The 15,515-nt window shown below is 44.2% G+C and overlaps 1 protein-coding gene across 1 annotated transcript in view; it reads right to left on the bottom strand.

Annotated features, from left to right (window-relative positions):
* The window catches only part of LOC137347455 (nuclear pore complex protein Nup214-like), a 163,338-nt gene that overhangs the window by 48,987 nt on the left and 98,836 nt on the right, over window positions 1-15,515 (bottom strand). Inside the window, exons 5-10 of the mRNA XM_068011898.1 lie at window positions 14,251-14,504; window positions 11,197-11,355; window positions 10,196-10,301; window positions 4,956-5,052; window positions 4,534-4,595; window positions 572-2,314 (exon numbers count right to left, since the gene is read on the bottom strand). Of these exons, the coding sequence (XP_067867999.1) occupies window positions 572-2,314; window positions 4,534-4,595; window positions 4,956-5,052; window positions 10,196-10,301; window positions 11,197-11,355; window positions 14,251-14,504 (2,421 nt within the window). The remainder of the gene's footprint in view (window positions 1-571; window positions 2,315-4,533; window positions 4,596-4,955; window positions 5,053-10,195; window positions 10,302-11,196; window positions 11,356-14,250; window positions 14,505-15,515) is intronic.

Raw genomic sequence — 15,515 nt, 5'->3', positions numbered from 1 at the left:
TTAATCTGCAGTATTTTGTCGCAGTTCTTGAGGTTATTTTAGATTGCATCTCGTAATGCAGTCTTTCTACAGCACGGCCAGCTTGCACTCAAATTCTTCATTAATTTGGTTAATCAGACCTTAACAAACGCGATCATGAATGGATTAACAGCTCTCCACCTCAGCTGTTTGTGGGACCTTGCTGTGTGCAAATTGGTTGGGGTTTTTACCTACTTGCAAAGTAGCTTGTTGGCCTTGTAGCACCATGAGATATCCCACAGACATAGGAACAGGAGAAGGTCATTCAGCCCCTTGAGCCTATCCGCCATCCAATCAGATCATGGCTGATCTGTATTTTAACTCCATCTGTTTTCCTTGGTTGTGTAACCCTTACTTAATAAAAATCTATCAATCTCAGTTTGGAAATTTTCAACTGACCCCTCACCGTAACAGCTTTTTTGGGGAGAGTTCTAGATTTCCACCACCCTTTGTGTGGAAATGAAAATCACCTTCTAAATGCAAGCACTTTCTTTCACTTGGTCTAAAAAGGGCATTGGCAACGAGGTTAGTATCAAAACACAAAATGTCTTACTTGAAGGCTGCCCAAAGCTAAATCCAGATGATGTCACTGTGCTGGTTCCAAAAGCAGGGGTTTGCCCAAAACCAGTGTTCTGTCCAAATGCTGGCGCACTGGGTTGTCCAAACATGACTGCACTGCTGCCAGGCGACTGTCCAAATGAGAATGCACTGGCATTGCCAGTACTGGTGGGTCCACTGAAGGGACTGCTACTTGGCATTTGTGGAGCTGCAGAAGTGGGCTGAACATAGGATGATGTTGATCCGAATGTGGGCTGTCTGAAGTTGAACCCACTGCTGGAGGGCTGCCCAAAGCCCACGCTGGATGGCTGCCCAAAGGTGGGCTTTGGAAGACTTCCCACTGAGCTGCTGCCTTCGCCTAGACTGGGGATGGAGGTCGCACTCGTGTCCACTGGCTGGCCAAAGGGAGATGCGATGGTGCTGCTGGGCTGGGACGTAAAAGGCGAGGCCAAGGAGGGTTCAAAGGGGAGTTCAGAGGGGGGTTCAGGGGGGTGCTCAGAGGGGGGCTCAGGGGGGGGCTCAGGGGGCGCAGCTCCGAAAAGCAGTGGGGTGGAATCCTTGCTGCTCTGGGGTGTACTGCTGCTCGTTGACAAAGGAGAAACAAGGGCGGCTGGAAGAGATCCCGCTGAAGCTGTGCTGATTGATGGTGAAATAACTACCAGTCCTGGTACAGATGAATCGGGAGAGGGAATGGCCAGGGAAGCATGTATTGCAGCAGAGTCAGGTGGCACAGACATGGTCCCTGTCTGCTCTACTGAGCCTCTTGATTGCAAAATGCTTGAGCCTGGTGGCACAACCTGTTTCTCAGACGGAATGGATGAGCTGCTGTCACTAACTCCCTCCTTCCCTTCGGAAGTGGGTAACTTCTTGGCGTCAGAAACAATGGCAGCATCAGCAGTTATTGAAGTGAGGGAGCTCAACGATCCAGCGAGTGATGGACCTTGGTGAGCAGCTGCTGCGGCAATAGCTGCAGCAATCTGTGTGGCACTGTCAGGCTGCTCTAACCTAGAAACAAAGTCAAGCTTGCTGTCTGTTGATTGTAAACTGCTACTTGAAGAGGAGATTTCGGTGGTGGTCATGGAAACAGAGGAAAAGGATGCCCCAGTTAGTTTGGGTGCGCCTGTGTCAACTGAGACTGCTGTTGTTACTTCCGTGGAATCTGCCTTTCCTGTTGGATAGGCACTTCCAAAGGGAAAGGTCGCAGGAGGTGCTGTTGATGTTTTGTCAGTTTGTGTAAAGATGAAGCTATCCTGTGAAGATCTTTCCAACTTGGAGACATCATCAGTCTGACTGACAACAAGTCCAGAGAAGCTGCCGATCGTGACTCCCCCAGCACTGCCCTGAAACAGACCAATTTCGGGCTCAGCCTGCAGTGGTGCCTCGGGCTTGGGCTGTGGTGGTGCCTCAGCTTTGGGTGGGTGGATCTCGGCTATGGAAGTTCGAACATCCGGCTTGGTCGGCTGGGTTTCGGGTTTGGATTGCTGGTCTTCGGCTTTGCTTGCTGTTGCAGGGATGGCAGGAGGTACCCCAGTTGCACGTGGCTTGCCGGCTGGCTGCAGTTCTGTACATGAAGCATTAGGAAGACAGACAGGAGCTGCAGACTCAGCTGCAGAAGCAGAGCTGGTGCTGGACTTTGGGCTCTTGGAGGAAAAGGGGACAGATGCTCCCATTTCCAAGGCTGGTTTATTGGACAATCCCAAGTTGGTGCGAATGGTGTCTTTTGTACTTGCGGGAATTCCTGAAGAACAGAAGAGAAGGTTTAGAGACAATGCATGGACAGCAACTTAGAATTCACTTCAGTATGGAAAGCTTTTCTTTCATACACTGTATAGGGTCATAGAGTCGTACAGTATAGAAACAGGCCCTTCGGCCCACCGTGTCCATGCCGACCATAATGCCTATCTCTACTAATCCCACCTGCATGCATTAATTTGGAAATGGAGGGGAAAAATTCAATTGTTGCAGTCCATATCACAACAAACACAGGTAGGAACAGAGGGACGGCTCTGCTGAGGAAACATCAGGAATTAGGAACTAAATTAAAAAACAGGAACTTGAGGGTAATCTGTGGAATATTTGTCGAGTCAAGTGCAAATTAGCAGTGAGACAGTGATCAGGAGAATTAACATGTGGCTAAAGGGTTGGGGTTGGAAAGAGACACTGACACTGGCATTGATATGATGGGACGGGCACCAACTGAATGAAAATTGGACCAGTATCCTAACAGAAGGGGAGGTGACAAAGGCTTTAAACTACTAAGAAAGGGGAGGAATCTATAAAAAATACAACAAGCCTAAATATAAATGGAAGAGGAAAGGAGAGCATAGGACAGACTAAACTAAGGGAGAATGTTAAATGGACAAGAAAAAAATACAGTTATAGAACAGGAATGTAAAAAGATTAAATGTGATAACTGCGATAAAAAAAGTTAAACTGTCTGTACACCAGTGCACCATGTTAATAATAAAACAGGAGAACGGAGGCAATAATACATTGCAAGGAACAAGATATAATCAGGATTACTGAGACATGGCTACAGAAAAATTAGGACCAGGAATCAAACATTGCAGGCTGTAGAATATTTAGAAAAGATAGAGGGGGAAAAGGGGAGGTGCAGCAGCTGTACCGTTAGGGATAACAGAATGGCAATTGTAAAAAGTGGCGCAGCCACCTGTAAGACAAAAATCAATAAGGTGTCACATAATGGACGAATTAATAAGGTCAGAGTATGCAGAGTCAGGGGACAATGATCAGGATAGCTAGCTGGCTCTAAGACAGAAGGCAGAGAGTAGGGGCAAAGGGTACCTATTCAAAGCAGCAAAAAATGGAAAGTTGGGTCCCACAAGGATCTCCATTGGAACCACTGTTATTCAAAAATTATATAAACAATTTAGTCTTTGGAATCAAAAACACAAAGTTTAAAACTGTGGACACCATCAAATTGGGAGGGATAATCAACACTGAGGAGGATTCCAACCAATGACAAGACCACATTGCTCAACTTGCAGAATGGGCATATAATTGGCAACTGAATTTCAAAACCTAGGTAAGTGAGATATATTACATTTTGGTAAGAAACATTAGGTCACATATTGCTTGGAAAATAATCTAAATAGGATAGAGGAGCAAAGAGATGTGCGAATACAAATACACAAATCACAAAGTAGTGATGCAGGTTAATAACAGCTTAAGAAAACAAATCAAACATTCGGGTTTATTTTGAGATGAATAAAATTGAAAAGTAGAAAAGTTAGGTTAAACTTGTATTGAGCCATGGTTAGACCACACTTATATTGTGTACAGTTAAGGTCTTCATATTATAAAAAGGATAGAGACGCGTTGGGTAGAGTGCAAAATGTTTTACAAATATAATACCAGAACTGAAAGGTTCTATCTATCAGGAAAAGATGAAAAGGCTGGGGCTATTGAAAAGGGAAGACTGAAGGGTGACCTGATACAGATCTTTACAATTATGAACGGGTTGATTGAGCAGACACAGAAAGTGTTTCTACTCATGGGGAAGTGCAAAACCAAGGGTCACAAATTTAAGATAGTCAGGGAATTCAGGAGAAACTTCCTTACCCAGAGAGTGGGGAGAATGTGGAACTTGCTACCACAGGGAGTAGTTGAGGTGAGTGGTATACATGCTTTTAAGGGGAAACTCAATTAGCACGAGGGAGAAGGGAATAGAGTGTTGATAGAGTTAGAAGAAGAAGAATGGGAGAAGGCTCGAGTGGAGCATTAACGCTGACTTAGACTGGTTGGACTGAATAACATATTTCTCTGCAGCATATTCTATGCAACTCAATGTGCTCTCAACCGTTCCAAGAAACCCTCAGAGTTTGAAGAGCTCTCAATTCTGAGGAATGGAATTCATCTTTCTGGAAAGCCTTACTGAATTGGCTGCCATGAAACAAACTGAATACATACACAAAACAATGGCCGTTCAGGACTTACCTTGTGTGTAGTTGCTCAGTGCATTCAAAGACGAAGTGTTAGGAGATGTGAAATGGAACCCACTACAACAGAAGAAAAACACAACATCAGAGAATGCTGCCTGACTGCTTGAAACCCGCCCAACATTTCCCCCCCAGAATGTACACGGTATCATGAGGAATGCTAGTTGGGTGGGTCACATAACACAATGGGGGCGAGGGGGAGCACCAGCACTGCCACGTGACACACGGGGTGGGGGGCAGGGAGTGCCAGCATGGTCATGTGACATGATCGGAAGCTGATACACACAAGCTGAACAGGACCATCATAAAAAGACATGGCTAAATATCTGTTGCAGTATTCCCTGAAGTTAACTGAATGCTCTGCGTCCAATTGCAGCCTCAATTCAAGGTACATGTCCTGCAAGCTTAAAAGTCACTTACGTGGAGGCTCCTGGGAATGAGGAGATTTTGTGGACCTGGTCGCCAGGGGTTCCAGCAGCAGCAAGGTCAGTTTTCAGCGGACCTCGCATGGGACCCCCTGCAATCAAGAGAAATAAATGACTAATGGTAGACTTCACAAAACACAGCAAACATAGGGGTCAGCAAGCCTCCTGCAGATAGAATAAAATTGCCAATGCAAGTCAGAAATGCTTTAAAAGATAAATTACTTTTGATATTCCATAAACCATGGTCAAAAGCAGTAATAATGGGAAAGCTGTGATCTGGGTATGTGTGTGTGGGATTAAGAACATAAAAAATAGGAGTAGACCATTTTTCCCTTGAAACCTGCTCTGTCATTCAACAAGGTCATGGCTGATCTCCTACCTCAATTCCACCTTACCGCACTAACACCTTATCCCTCGATTCCCTTAGTGACCAAAAACCTATCAACTTCTGTCTTGAATGTACTCAGAGTGAACATCTCTATGTGGTAGAGAATTTCAAAGATTCACAAACCTTTGACTGAAGAAATTTCTCATCTCGGTCCTAAATCCCTTATCCTTACCTGCACCTGAAGTGCTGTAACCTGCAAGGCTACGGACCAGGTGTTGGAAGGTGGGATTAGAACAGGCGGCTAGCTTTTTCAGCCAATGAAGACATAATGGGCTGGAAGGCCTCTTTCTGTGCCGTCACCTTTCTATGGTTCTATCCTGAGACTATGTCCCCCAGCTCTAGACTCCCCATCCAGGGGAAATATCTCTCAGCATCTACCCTGTCAAGCCCCTTAAGAATTTTATATGTTTCAATGAGATCATTTCTCTTTTAAACTCCAGGGAATATAGGCCTAGTCTACTCAAATCTCTCCTCATAGGACAATCCCCTCAACCCAGGAATCAGTCTCGTGAATCGTTTTTTTCACTCCCTCTAAAGTAAGTATATCCTTCTTTAGATAAGACGACCAAAACTGCACACAGTACTCCAGCTGCAGGCTCACCAAAACTTCAGCAGACTCCTTTACTCTTACACTCCAATCTTTTCATAATAAAGGCGAGTATACTATTTGCCTTCCTAATTGTTTGTTGTGCCTGCATGTTGACTTTGCGATCCGTGTACAAGGACACTCAGTTCCTTTGATTGTCAGCATTTCCCAATAAAGGCCTGCTACCCAACCCGAACCCAACGGGACCCAATGACGTGTCGGGTTCGGTCGGACTTTTGGGCTTGGGTACGCCAGTATTAATTGGACTTGAAAGGTTGTTTAAAAAGAAACGGATTTGGAATTGGAAGGTAGGTAAAGTAAACATTCTGGCGGTCAGGTCGGGCGTGGGGAAAAATGGAGGGACTCGGGCCAGGTTGGGCTCGGGTTGGGGGTTTTTTTTCCTGACCTGAGCAGGCCTTTATTTCCAGTCTCTCACCATTTACAAAATATTTCTGCTTCATTATGTTTCCTTCCAAAGTGGATAACTTCACATTTCTCCACATTATATTCCATCCGTCATGTTCTTGCCCACTCACTTAACTGGTCTGCATCCCTTTATAACCTCTTCCCATCTCCCTCAAAGCTTACTTTCTCCCCTAGCTTTGCAATGGGAAGGCAGCGATCTGGGTGCGTGTGGGGTACTGTTGTTGAGATCAGGCAGTTGCTCTGTCGAAGCAGTGTCTCAGACAGCCAGAGGTGAACTAACTGCTTTTTGTCAGTGTTGATTGAGAACATGCACTTGGCAAATATCCTGCTCTTCAAATGCAACACATCTTTGACATGCATCCGTACCACTGAGCAGGCATGCGAGGACATGGGTCGAATTAATGACACAAGTACTGAAGTGAATCCCCTTTGCTCTGTTATTAAATGCTTATATAGCTTCCACTCATGGGCTGATTCAGAACTGTAACATTCCACTTTTATCCAGTCAGCTGCATTCAGCAAATTAGAAGATAAATAAAATCAATCACATTAATGGCATGCACAGGAAATCCTCTACATGCTTAAAAATAATCATGTCCAGACCTCCAGGACCATTAAATTCAACTGGAGCAGACTGCGAATCATAAATATGCACAAATAGGCCCGAGCTTTAAGGAGGACAGTAGCAGGCTTCAGGAGGACATAGACTGGTGAGATGGGTAGACATGTAGCAGATATAATTTTACGCACAGAAGTGTAAAGTGACACATTTTGGAAGGAAGAATGAGAAAACACAATGTGAACTTTAAGGGAGGTGCAGACCTGCACAAAATATTTGAAGGGGACAGGACAAGTTAATCAAATTAAACTTGATGAGATCCTTGGCTTTATAGAGGTAGAAAGTGCAAGAGCAAGGAGCTTATGCTACAGCTTTATAAATCTCTGTTTAGGCCTCAGCTGGAGTACTGTGTCCAGTTGTGGGCACCACATTTTAGGAAGGCCTTGGAGACAGAGAATGGTATCAGGCATAAGGGACTTCAGTTATGTGAAGAGATTTCAGAAAAAGGGGCAGCACAGTGGCTGGCACCACAGCCTCATAGCTCCAGCGACCCGGGTTCGGTTCTGGGTACTGCCTGTGCAGAGTTTGCAAGTTCTCCCTGTGACCGCGTGCGTTTCCGCCGGGTGCTCCGGTTTCCTCCCACAGCCCAAGACTTGCAGGTTGATAGGTAAATTGGCATTGTAAATTGTCCCTAGTGTAGGTAGGTGGTAGGGGAATTGAGGGGATGTGGTAGGGAATATGTGATTGATGTAGGATTAGTATAAATGGGTGGTTGTTGGTCGGCACAGACTCGGTGGGCCAAAGGGCTTGTTTCAGTGCTGTATCTCTCTATGACTCTAAACTGGGATTGTTCTCTTTAGGGCAGAGGAAATTAAGAGGAGATTTGATGGAGGTGTTAAAAATCATTAGGAAGACAAATGGAATGTTGTCGTTTATTGCAAGGGGAATGGAACATGAAAGTAGGGAAGTTTTGCTACAGTTGTACAGGGCATTGGTGACACCACGTCTGGAGTACTGCATACAGTTTTTACTTAGGAAAGGATATAATTGCATTAGCAGTTCAGAGACGTTCACTCAACTGACACCTGGGCTTGGAGGGGTTATCTTATGAAGAGAGGTTGGACAGGTTAGGTCTGTATCCATTGGAGTTTAGAATAATGTGAGGTGATCTTATTGAAACATCTAAGATCCTGTGGGGACTTGACAGGGTGGATGCTGAGAGGATGTTTCTCCTTATGGGAGAGAATAGAACTAGGGGACACCGTTGTAAAAAAAAAGTCTCCCATTTAAGACGGAGATGAGGAGAAATGTTTTTCTCAGAGGGTTGTCAGTCTGTGGAATTCTCTTTCCCAGAGAGTAGTGGAGGCAGGGTCAATGAAAATATTCAAGGCTAAGCTAGATAGATAGATTCTTGACTGACAAGGAAATCAAAGGTTATAACGGGCAGACAGGAAAGTAGAGTTGAGGCCACAATCAGATCAGCCATGATCTTATCAAATGGTGGAGCAGGCTCGAGGGACTGAATGGTCTACTGCTGCTTCTAATTCGTATGTTTTGATCGAGGAAATAAGAAGAATTTGTTTGCACTGGTGGCAGGGTTGGTAACCAGAGGATCAGATTTAGGATAACTGGCAAAAGAGCCAGAAGGAAGACAAGAATTTTATTTACACAGCAAACTATGATGATCAGGAACACGCTGCCTGAAGATTCAATAGTAACTTTCGGAAGGGAATTGGATAAATAATTGAAAAGGAAACATTTTCAAGGCTGTCGTGAAAAGATCAGGCAGGACTATATGGATAACTCTTTCAAAGAAATGGCACAGGCACAGTAGGCCTTCTGTGCTCTAATACTCTATGATATCCAGATTGCCTGGGCTCTGCTTGTGACCTCGGGCTACAGTTTGGACACACCTGCATTAAAACTTCTGCACATTTGTTCACAATTCTCAAACTCAAACTACATCAACTAACTCACTTGAGTTTTTTTCATGAGATTACAGAGGGTTGATAAGAGTAATGTGGTTAATGTGGTGTACATGGAGTTTGAAAAGGCATTTGATAAATAGCCACATAACAGGCTTGTCAGCAAAGTTAAAGCCCATGGAATAAAAGGGACAGTAGTAGGATGGATATGAAGTTGGCTGAGTGACAGGAAACAGAGAGTAGTGGTGAACGATTGTTTATTAGACTGGAGAAAGTTACATAGAGGGGTTCCTCATGGGCTGATATTAGGACCACTGCTTTTCTTGATTTAAGTTAATGATCTCAACTTAGGTGTACAGGGCACAATTTCAAAATTCAAGGATGGCACAAAACTTGGAAGTACTGTGAAATGTGAGGAAGATAGCGATAAACTTCAGGAGGATATAGACAGGCTAGTGGAATGAGCCGACAAGTGGGTGATGAAATTTATCGCAGAAAAATGTGAATTGATTCATTTTGGTAGGGAGAATGAGGAGAGGCAATATAAGATAAAGCTTACAGTTCTGAAGCGGGTGCAGGAGTAGAGGGACTGGAGGGGTATATGTGCACAAATCATTAAAGGTGGCAGGACATGTTGAGAAAGAGGTTAAATAAAGCATATGTGATCATGGGCTTTATGAGTAGGGGCATGGAGTACAAAAGCAAGGAAGTTATGATGAGCCTTTATAAAACCCTGTTTTGGCCTCAACTGGAGTTAGTGTCCAATTCTGGGCACTGCACTTTATGAAGGATGTGAAAACATTAGAGAGGGTGGAGAAAGGGTCGAGAACCAGAGGACACTGATTTAAGGTAATTAGCAAAAGAAGCAATGCCGACATGTGGAAAAATGGTTTTACGCAGCGTGTGGTTAGGATCTGTAATGCTCTGCCTGACAGTGTGGTGGAGGCAGATTCAATGGAGGCCTTCAAAAGAGAATTGGATAATTATCTGAAGCGGAAAAATTTACAGGGAGAAAAGGCAGGGCAGTGGGACTAGGTGAGTTGCTCTTGCAGAGTCAGCATGGACACAACAGGCTGAATGGCCTCCTTCAGCACTGTAATCATTCTATGAAACAGTTAATACTCTGCAAGATGCAATCCCACAATACACACTTGTGATAACATTACCGGACCCAGCTGCTACCATACAGTTCCATATTATGGAGCTTCATTGTGTTTCAGTTAAGTTACCACTTTGTCATTTGTAGATTAATCTTCCTCAAGTTCCCATTTTGCCTCATTCTTAGCAAAGCCCCTAAGCATCTATCCCCACTAACAATAAATTCACTCGCAGTGAATCCCATACCCCTCACCTGTGGAGGGTGTGAAAATAAAACTTGACGTGGATGAAGAGGAGGATTCTGACAGAGCTGGTCCAGTTGCAGTGGGACCCGTCGCGGGCAGTCCTTTCGGAGGTCCCTGCAATATTGAGCAGAAATTCAAATTTAGAAAGCAACGGCACGCTTGCTTCAGTGGTTGATGCAGTCTGTGGAATCACAAGTGCATTTATACATTACCTCACCCAAGCCAAGTGTAAAAGGTTCTTGTTTAAAAAAACTGCATTGATGCAGTTAGCCAATAGTAATTGGTCATTATTAAAAATGAAGCTAATCAACTTGAAATAAGTAATCAAAGCCCAGTGCTCCAAATCACTTTGTATTCCCCCGCAATGCACAGAATGCCCCTCCCTTCCTTCATACATACACCAATCACTGTATTAAAGTTACAATGTACATCATGCACTCTTTATTAGGGATAATCATTCCCGTTATCACTTTAGCTTGAAGGTGGATAGGATTTCCCTGACAGAACAGTTCCCACTTGTCAGTCATCCATTGATTAAGGTGTCAAAAAATGAGTTCCAGAAAGACTATCTACACCATCTTGTTTTCTCAGCAGATAATTTTCTTTTCCATCTCGAATAGTTTTTCTTTCAAACATTTTCATTTTGGTGCCTTTCAGCCTTCCCTTTAAAATTAAAATTTGCTGTAGAGCCTCTGAATGAATGAATGAATGAATGAATGAATGAATGAATGAATGAATGAATGAATGGAGATTCCTCAATGTCTTCCACCCGAAGCTGGCAGCTCTCCTCATACCCCCACCGCAGGATGGGCATCAGCCCTGGCTGACGCACATGTTGTTAGGACCCAGCACACTCCCAGGCTCACGCAGCTGATGACCACACTCCCCAGCCCCCGCCCAAACCTCACCTCCCCTCCCCTCTCCCACCCCACAAAATGCAAATCAACAAAGGTAAATTTTCACAACTGGATCGCATATAGTTAGATCAGTGAACACAGCATAACCTTACCGGTTTGATCTGACTCGTGGGCACCTGAGTAACAACCTCTGCAGTAGATGCTGGCACCGAAGGTCTAGAAAGAGAGAGAGAGAGAAGGGGGTGGGGTGGGGGGCAGCATGGATTAGTTAAAGCATTGCATCTGAAAATACTTCCAAATGAATACATGTGCTAATGGTTGAATCATTTCGACATCGTACAGTGCCCAAGAAAATTTCAAATATTTTCCACCCATCTTTACAAGGGCAAAGTGGAACATTTGCAACACAAAAAGGGTTGGTGTACACGAGGGCCAACCGGAATATCTGTAGGTTCAATACTGTACTCATTTAGGGGTCAGCTGTGGGTCAGTGGTAGCATTCTCGCTTGAGTCAGAAGGCGGTGGATTCCAGTTCCACTCCAGAACCTTGAGCGCACAATCCAGAATGATGCTCCAAAGCAACACTGAGGGAGTGCTGCACTGTCTGAGGTGCCACTTCTCTGATAAGGCAACATCTTGCATTTACATAGCACCTTTAATGTAATTAAACGTGCCAGCACATTTCATAGAAGTGTAGTCAGATAAGATTTGACATTGAGCCACATAAGCAGATATTAGGTCAGGTGGCCAAAGTCTTGATGGAGGAGGTAGGTTTTAAGGAGCGTCTTAAAGTATGATTGTGGGGTGGGGAGGGGGTGCATGGAGATGGAAAGATTTAGGGAGGGAATGCCAGAGCTTAAGGCCTTGGCTACTGAAGGCACAGCCATCAAGGGTGCAGTGATGAAAATCAGGGATCTATATGGGGTCAGAATTGGAGCAGCACAGAGATTTTAGAGGATTGCAGGACTGGGAGAGATTAAGATTTAGGGAGGGGCAAAGCCATGGAGGGATTTGTAAACAAGGATAAGAATTTTAAAATCATGGTATTGCTGGACTGGGAACTGACACCCAAAGTTGATTCACTAGGACTGCAATTTGTGCAAACTATGCTGTGCACAAATTCTGCATCGTTTGGAATGTTGAACAATGATCAAATTACTTTGATGACTTTCTGAAAAATTGCATTAGATCCTAGATAAAAGTAAGTCTCTCCATATTCTTCTCATTCCATTCATATACCCTTGCCACACCTTCAGTTACTTCTGTTTTATTTAAATAGTTCTCAAGGCCAAATTATTGGAATAGACATTGAAGGTCAAACATTGCACTTGAATGGTTACTGCCTGGTCTGTTGCTATAAGTCATTATCCTCTACAACTTCCTTTAAAATATATTGCCATTTTTCTCTTTCATTCTTGCCTCCACACAGCCTTGAACTGAAAGAGGGGGAAGGAACATATAATGTTTCCTAGTCTTTTATGCTCAACATTTAGTTACAATTGTGCTGGAACCAATGCTCATCTCAACCAATTCCCAAGATGGATCCAAAAATAGAACAGGAAGATTGAAAGGGATTAGGATTTTTTTTAATTGGAATAAAATTGCAAGGGAGAAGCTATAGAGTGACCTCTGGTCAGAGGACAAGATTGTGCAGGAAGTGAAAAAAGGTTCAGGGTAGAATCATAGCAACAGAAGGAGACTACTTAGCCCTGCGCACCTGTTCAGCCCTTCAGTGAGATCATGGCTGATCTGTGATCTAACTCCACATAACTACCTTGCCCCATATCCCTCAATACCTTTGGCGAACAAAAATCTATTGCGGAGTTAAAATGAACAATTGACCATGTATCAACTGCCAATTGCGGAAGAGATTTCCAAACTTCTACCACCCTTTGTGTGTAGCAGTGTTTCCTAACTTAACTCCTGAAAGATTGGGCTCAATTTTTAGGCTATGTCCCTTGTCCTAGACTTCCCAACCAGTGTAAATCATTTCTCTCCATCTACTCTATCTGTTCCCCTTAGTATCTTGAAAACGTCAATGAAATCACCCCTTGACCTTTTAAATTCCACAACCTAACCCTTAAAGTTCAGGTATCATTCTGGTCAACATGCACTGCACTCCCTCCAAAGCCATTTTTTAAATTCTTCCTTGAGATGAGAATATCGCTGTCAAGGTCAGCGTTATTGCCCATATGTCCTTGAGAAGGTGGTGGTGAGCTGCCTTCTTGAACCGCTGTAGTCCATGTGATGTAGGTACACCCACAGTGCTGTTAGGGAGGGAGTTTCAGGATTTTGACCCAGTGACAGTAAAGAAATGGCGATATAGTTCCAAGTCAGGATGGTGTGTGGCTTGTAGAGGAACTTGCAGGTGGTGGTGTTCCCATGCATCTGCTGCCCTTGTCCTTCTAGGTGGTTGAGGTTGCAGATGTAGAAGGTGCTGATGGAGCCTTGGTGAGTTGCTGCAGTGCATCTTGTAGATGGCACACACTGCAGCCACCGTGGAAGAAATGGGAGTGTATGGTGGTGGATTGGGTGCTGATCAAGTGGTCTGCTTTCTAATATATGGTGTCCAGAACTGCTTACAGTACTCCAGGATATCGAGAGACACTGGCAACAGCTAAGAAGCAAATGCAGAATGGCAAAAAATGTTCTAATACTTTAACAGCAAGTGGGTGATCAGGCAAGGAGCTAAAACCCTAAGTTAAAGTCCTGCTACCCAACCCAAACCCAACGGGACCCAATGACATGTGTCGGGTTCGGGTCGGGTCGAGCCGCACATCCGGGTCCGCCAGTCGGGCTCGGGTCGAGTTGGGCCAGATCGGACACGCTCTATCACCACCTCAGGTAAGTGACTTTAAGGTTAATTTACTTTCTGGACTTTAAGGGTGGTTTTGATACAGTTATTTTAAGCTTGTGCAGGTAAGGAACAAAGTGAAAAATGGAAGGTAGGTTAACTGATGGTCGGGTCGGGCGTGGGAAAAAATGGAAGGACTCGGGTCGGGCTCGGGGTCAGATGGGGTTCTGTCGGGCTTGGGTCGGGTCTCATTCGCAGACCTGAACAGGCCTTTACCCTAAGGGCCTTGTAAGGAGTTAAACAAGAGGATGAACAGGAGATCGTCAACATGCTACATGACGAATTCTTGGAGGCTTTTGAACCAAGCTGAACACTAACCTACTAAAGTCAGATACACTTATACACTCACTACCTTTCTGTTAAATAGTGGAACACAGGCTCTAGATAGGATGATGGGGCTGAAAACTAATAAATCCAGAGTCGCATAAACCTGTAGAGGCTGCTTAAAAGGCCAGAGAGCAGTTTTATAAAGAACAGAAGGTCTTGGAGAGATGGGGAAAATCTGGCTGCTTCCTACAAAATAGATGCAGGCAAAATTGTCCTGAAATTCAAAAGTGACAGTGCCACATCTGGCAACTATAAGCTCAGTAGCTTTGACCTCAACAACTGAAAAACAACAAAAGATCTCACGGTATTTATATTAAAGGTATCGAATAAATAACAAGGCAAAATTGCTTTAGACAGGGTAAATGTTGCTTGACAAATTAGGAAGAGATATTCCCAGTTTACAGAAAGGGGATAAGAAGGCTCCTTAACTTACAAAACATCTTCAATAATGGACATAATCTAGACTGGCAGTTCTGCCACTTTCCAGGCTCGCCAGTTCCGGAGGATGTAAAAGATCTCAGGGCACTATTCAAAGAGCAGGGAGTTCTCCAGAGAGAAGGGGGAGATAGAAATGAAGAGAGAGAGCAATAAACAGTGGCTGTACTTCAAAAGTAATGCACTGATTGTGAAAATCCTGAGGCCATGATAAGGCATTAGCTATATATGTCATTCAATGCTTGACAATAATACCACTTTGTGCTTCACAAGGTGAAGCCAGAAAGACGTGCATTCACATAAACTAGATGGACTAGTTCACACAGCACAGTGAGATGGATTTGAGCTACCCGGTGAGTGATGGGGAGGGGGAGCGGAGTCGTCAACACCTGCCAGCAAATTACAGACTCAGTCATCAAAGCCGAGTGCTTCTGTCATCCACTGCCCAACTGGTTGGAAAGAGGATTTGAATTATACAGCAGAGTTCCATTAACTTTTCATGGATAAAGCCAGGCAGCATGGTGCAGCACTGGCAGAGCACGAGATGGGGGAGTTGGACAGTTCACATTTCAGCAGTGAGACACCCTTTGCTTCGCAAAAAGATTAGCCTGTGACAGACAAATCTCTCAAAATTTCACCACCTCTGCTGCGACAGATAAGCCACATTTTCCAGGACAGTGGCAAGATACAGTTCCCACTGGAACTAATTAAGGTCTATGTTAATAATGTGTTCGATTATGCTTTCCTTACTGGCAACTACATTTTCAAACTCATTTCACATACCATCGGCAAAAGGTATTTTCAGCCCTATGACTGAGCTGAAACACTGTTCACATTCTACCCTCATCTCTGTAA

The sequence above is a fragment of the Heterodontus francisci genome, chromosome 32 (assembly GCF_036365525.1).
Source record: "Heterodontus francisci isolate sHetFra1 chromosome 32, sHetFra1.hap1, whole genome shotgun sequence".
Taxonomy (NCBI): domain Eukaryota; kingdom Metazoa; phylum Chordata; class Chondrichthyes; order Heterodontiformes; family Heterodontidae; genus Heterodontus; species Heterodontus francisci.
Note: the sequence above shows the minus strand (reverse complement) of the source record. Positions and strands in the feature narration are given on the sequence as shown.